General features: G+C 40.0%; 1 protein-coding gene across 1 annotated transcript in view; it reads left to right on the top strand.

Annotated features, from left to right (window-relative positions):
• The first annotated feature begins 1,142 nt into the window (after positions 1–1,142).
• Positions 1,143–6,000, top strand: part of ZSWIM4 (zinc finger SWIM-type containing 4) — a 29,615-nt gene continuing 24,757 nt past the window's right edge. Inside the window, exon 1 of the mRNA XM_032238572.1 lies at positions 1,143–1,341. Within this exon, the coding sequence (XP_032094463.1) occupies positions 1,227–1,341 (115 nt within the window). The 5' untranslated portion in view covers positions 1,143–1,226. The remainder of the gene's footprint in view (positions 1,342–6,000) is intronic.

Raw genomic sequence — 6,000 nt, 5'->3', positions numbered from 1 at the left:
GTAATCTTAAAAAGAAGGTCGGAATCCCAGTCGATGCCTCTGGCGTGTGCTGTGAACAGCTGACAGGTTCATTATGTAAGGGACAGGGTATGACAACCTGTCTTACCAGTGCACTTTTTAACTCTCTAAAGCAGTGTTTCTCAACCTTGTCAACTTGAAGATGTCTGGACTTCAACTCCCAGAATTCCCCAGCCAGCATTCGCTGGCTGGGGAATTCTGGGAGTTGAAGTCCAGACATCTTCAAGTTGACAAGGTTGAGAAACACTGCTCTAAAGAGATAATGTAGATAGAATCAGAGTTGACAAGAGAAACTATTTAAGCCTGCGTTCAATTGTTTTATGAGTTTGGGGAATTCAGTTTCCCCCCCTCAATTCTATTTTAAAAAAAGTAGTGGTTTTGTTGCAAATTTTGGTGAGGGCATCTAGGAGTGCTCTGTTGCTATTTAATAAAGGGTTTGAGGAATTGTATATGGTGGCTCAGTGGCTAAGATGCTGAGCTTGTCAATCAGAAAGGTTAGCAATAGCAGTTAGACTTATATACCGCTTCCAGCCCTCTCTAAGTGGTTTACAGAGTCAGCATATTGCCCCCAACAACAATCCGGGTCCTCATTTCACCCACCTCGGAAGGATGGAAGGCTGAGTCAACCCTGAGCCGGTGAGATTTGAACAGCCGAACTGCAGATAACAGTCAGCTGAAGTGGCTGCAGTACAGCACTCTAACCACTGCGCCACCTCGGTTGGCAGTTCAGCGGTTCAAATCCCTAGTGCCGTGTAACGGAGCGAGCTCCCATTACTTGTCCCAGCTTCTGCCAACCTAGCAGGTCGAAAGCATGTAAAAATGCAAGTAGAAAAATAGGGACCACCTTTGGTGGGAAGGTAACAGCGTTCCGTGCACCTTCGGCATTTAGTCATGCCGGCCACATGACCACGGAGACGTCTTTGGACAGTGCTGGCTCTTCGGCTTTGTAACGAAGATGAGCACCAGTCGGGAATGACTAGCACATATGTGCAAGGGGAACCTTTATATAACTCAAAGGTTGTTTACCTTGGATTTGGGGTAAGACTAAACCTCAGATCCCTGCTCAAAGTATCTTAGACCTTCTAATGGTCCCTCTCTTCCTCCTTCACCCTCTTGTACAGGTTGAAGAACGTTTTTCCCGTGTCCCGGAACCTGTACAGAAGCGCATAGTGTTCTGGTCCTTCCCACGCAGTGAACGGGAAATATGCATGTACTCTTCCCTTGGCTATCATCCCCCAGAGGGTGAGCGAGATTCTCGTGTGCCCTTCAACCGTGGCTTGAATTTGCTGCAATCAGGTGCTGTTGATCGCGTCCTCCAAGTAGGTAAGTAACTTCATTTTTTTAAAAAAGGAAATCATATTTACACACTGGATTGTGGCTGGGCTAATCCGCAATGGTTTTTTTTAAAAGTTATCCACGTTTTTATTGATTGTTTTGTAAACCATTAATTATGCATCTGATTTTTTTTTGCTATGTAATTGGAATAAAGAAATAAAAATAAATGGAAAGGTTTTGTAGTTCCAACTTAGATTCATACCGAAGTGAACTTACTTAGATTTTTAATTGCATGTAGTTATGTATAAAATTGTGGGGTCTTTTTTTTATGATAACCCAAGATGAAAGTCCATTATGTGTCCCAAATAACAGGACAGCTGAACATCATATTTGCTTTCGTGAGATCAGCAGTTTTCTGTATTCCAGTCATACTATCATTCTTGAAGTATTATATATAGAGATAATGACAAAGGCTATAGAGATTGTAAATTGCAAACCCTTGACTGCTATGCTGAAAATAATCTTTATTTTATTGAATGTTCTTTTGACTGTACCTTGGCAATCAGACAGAAAAGCCTCAATAATAATTTATAAAAAGCAATCAGAAAACATCACCGAACATTTAGAAGAACGAGTAATCTTTTAAAGGCTGAAAATTGGAAAGTTAACGTTATTTTCCAGGGAAGGAATCATTCAGCCTGGCTCCTGCTGCATTTCTAGTAACTGCAAGATGATGGTCTAGCTTCTGCATTTTGCACTAATTGTGCAAGGGCTTCCCCTTGTAATCCACGTGCCTTGGAAGCTATTTATTCCTATATATCACAACTCTTTGACCTCAGCTGGAAAAAAAAAAGGATATCCATACATGTATGTAGAGCCTGTGTAAATGCTGAATTATTATGTATGCTGGGAGTTCTTGACCAAAAGCTAACCAGAGTTATTTATTATTTTTTTATTAAACACATTTATAATGCCGCCCAATCCTGAAGTTGACTTGGATGGGAGACCACTAGGAAATCTGACAGCAGTAGACAATCCTGGGAAGGCACAAAGTATCCTGGAAGAACACAGTGGCAAACCCCATTTCGTTCTGTTATCAAATAATCAACCTGACTATGTGTGTTAAATTTGAATTTGAGAGATATTAATGAAATCACAAGCAGCCAGTTGCTGCTTATTCAACAAATTCAGATTAAGCAAATCATGGCTTAATGCTATGAGTGAATGTAGTATTTGAGTTTTCAGAAATGGAGAGCCGTGTGCAATTTCTCCATATAGCCAATGAATAATTATAGAAAATTGTGATGAAACACTGAAGAGATAATAAGTCTCATGTTAATACGAATAATAGAATGACCCAACTCTTACTCCTAAATTTGGAAATCTAAACATGGAAGTTTATCCATCCCCATCCCCCCGATCTTAGAAACAATTTTAGTTATTCTTCTTTGAATAAGAACAAAAGTCCTTACATTCCACATTTTATCCTTGTACAGTTAACATGTATAATTGCTGTTTATTGGACCCATTATGATAGAGTTTACAGGGCGGATGATTATTTGACTCAGTTAATTGGTCTTCTGCTGAAGGGAGGGTAAGAGATGGCTTTCATTTTCTTTCATTTAACAAAGGTTTCTGTTAAGCAATTTCTAGTGTTTTAACTGCAGACGACTGTAGCTCCATTGGTATTAACAATGAGTAGAGTTTATTGTTATAAATATGGTTTCTGAACCTCAGCTACCCTCCTGTTTATGAACTTCTGTAAGTGAGCGCTGTTGGGATGGGCTCCTATAAATGGCCAAAATATCCACCTACACTGTGTAGAACAAAGAGTCTTTTCTATATATTAAAGCAAGTTGGAGCACAAATGTTGCTGAGTTTGCCTACTGCCATAATGATGGGAGTTCATTTGGGAATTTCTTACACCTCCCTCAGGTGACCCTTCGATTTTGGAACCAAGAATCTAAAGCAGAAATACACAACCTGAGAATGCAAAGCCAAATTTCTGCCCTGAAAGCTTTTAGGCCAGTGTTTCTCAACCTTGGCAACTTGAAGATGTCCGGACTTCAACTCCCAGAATTCCCTAGCCAGCGAATGCTGGCTGGGGAATTCTGGGAGTTGAAATCCGGATATCTTCAAGTTGCCAAGGTTGAGAAACACTGCTTTAGGCAAAGGTGTTTGAGGTCCCCTAAAGTGGTTATTACATTATAATTTGAATGTGAAGGAACATGATGAAATACCGTACTCATTGAAGGGTACTTAAATTAGCTACAACTTTAATTACATGTCAATGAAATCAAATCTAGTGTTTTCTGTGGTCCTTTCCATTAGTGCAAGTCCAGCTATGTCAACTCAAAAACCAAATTTATCCTTCATCCAGAAAGTTACACATTTTAGCCCATGGATGTAATGTCTCTCTCTAAAAAAAACAAACAGCTAGCTGGACATTTATTTTGTTGTTTCAAATAGCACCGTTGGTCTTAAAATGGGTTTGTAATTCACTCCTTTGCATGCCTATTTTAAACTCCCACTGAGTTCAAAAAAAGTTTGCTCCCAAGAAAACAGATCTAAAAATGCAATCTTGATTTTTTAAAAGAAACGTCTTTTGAGAAGAATATAGTAAAGTAAATCAGGCTTGGTGTACCTAATGAGTGTTTTCCTTCTACAGCAAGGTTCTGGTGTGTGGTATCTGGTATCCCCTCCAGCCCACATACATTTCTTGAGAACATGTTATTCAGCTGCTTTTCTGTGGCCCATCTAAATGCTGACAGGGGTAGAATTTGTGGGTCATGAGTTGCCTTTCCGTTGCAAAGGACTGCAGAGCAGTTTTTTATCTAGTTCATTGCGTGAATATAGGAAGAAATATGGAAGTAGCCTTTTTCAGCGATGAACACAGGTTGTCTTAACAGCTCTAGGCCACACAGAGGTGAGATTAATATCAATATTTACGTCGATTTCTGTTCCTCTTGTGTCAGCTTGGACTTTACTTGCCCTATAATTTCTTATTCTCGATTACACGCTTGAATTATTCCCTGGAATTCCCAGATTGTGTATGAACCTGAAATGCTTAGATTGTGTATGTCCCTGAAATACTTCTTTGGAGATTAGATTTATTCCACATATCTTTCTCCGAGAGTATAAAAGTCTCTGTCTTCTTAACTATTAACATTTCCAGAAGTGCTTGGAAGTGCTATAAATATTTCACTAAGAGATATGCCTTCTGTGAAGATGCTTTATATGGTGGGTGAAGTGTTAGCAAATGCTCCAAAACCTGCACTTCTGTGTTTACTTTTTTTATTGTTTTTTTTTCGTACCTTTGGTTCAGACTTGACTCCTGGCCTGGACAAGTCTCTCAGTTTTCTTGGCAAGATTTCAGAAGTGGTTTGCCCTGGCTTCTTTCTAGGGCTTTAGAGAAAGTGGCTGGTCCAAGATCAAGCAATAGGCTTCCTATCTAATTCAGGGTTAGAACCAGAGGTGGGTTCCTACCAGTTCGCACCTATTCGGTAGAACCGGTTCGTCAAATCTACCGAACCAGTTAGAAGAGGTTCCACCAGTAGACCCGGAAAGCAGGCCACACCTACAGAAGAAGTTCCAAAAAGTTTTGAAACCCACCACACACACAGAGAGAGAGAGAGAGAGAGACAGACAGACAGACAGAAAGACAGACAGACACAGACAGACAGACTGACACAGAGAGAGAGAGAAAGAGAAAGAAAGGAAGAAATAGATAAAGAAAAAAAGAAGAAAAAAAGAAAAAGAGTGAGAGAGAGATGAAAGAAAAAAAGAAAAAAGGGACAGAGAGACAAAAGGAAGGAAAGAGAGAGAGAGAGGGAGGGAGAGAAAACACATGGTCGGCAAGCCACTCCCACCAGGTCACATGGCCGGCAAGCCACTCCCACAAAGGAGGCCACACCCACAGAGTAGGTTCCAAAGTTTTTTGAAACCCACCACTGGTTAGAACTGATGGTCTTCTGGTTTCTAGCTGGGGGGGCCTAACCACTATACCAAACTGGGTCTCTTTGTTTATATTAATAATTATTAAAATTGCATGTACTTTTTATAGATGAATGTTGTGATGCTCTCTAACAAAATGGGCAAGGATAATCTATAGTTAATATATAACATTAGGATTCACTCAGTTTTTCCCATAAAACATGTTAACAGCAAACTTGCCCTCAGTGGATTTAACTGTTTCATGTTACTGATTCTTTTTTTTTTTTGCTTCAGTTTGAACTCATTATATTCTGCCTGCTTAAGTTACATCACTTACTTTTTACTTCCTACATAAGCAAGCAGATTTTTAAGCATCCTATGGAGAATTAGCTGTCTGTCTATGCCTTGCAGAACCAGCTGCAACCCACAGATTGCTCTGTGGGGTAAGGGCACAGGTTTCTAGTCCTGGATGGGCTGGCACATGATTGTAGAATCACATTCCTCTTTCTTTCTTGTCCCCTCCTCACTTCGAAGCTGGCACCAAGTCTTTTTTCCACCAGTAATAAGAAAGGCCAACATTGTCATCTCCACTGCAGTTCTCCATAAATTATTCAGAGCTCTGGGAAACTCCTAGGACCTAACAGATAGCATTGTATCATGAAATCCAAGGTCATATTTTAGTACGGCTATAAATGTTCAAAACTTGTTTAACAAAGAGTATTTTGTGAAAAGCTGATGAAGTGGCTTAGAGTTGGGAGCCTTACAGCGTAGCAG

Source organism: Thamnophis elegans, unplaced genomic scaffold (assembly GCF_009769535.1).
Source record: "Thamnophis elegans isolate rThaEle1 unplaced genomic scaffold, rThaEle1.pri scaffold_321_arrow_ctg1, whole genome shotgun sequence".
Classification (NCBI taxonomy): Eukaryota; Metazoa; Chordata; class Lepidosauria; order Squamata; family Colubridae; genus Thamnophis; species Thamnophis elegans.
Note: the sequence above shows the minus strand (reverse complement) of the source record. Positions and strands in the feature narration are given on the sequence as shown.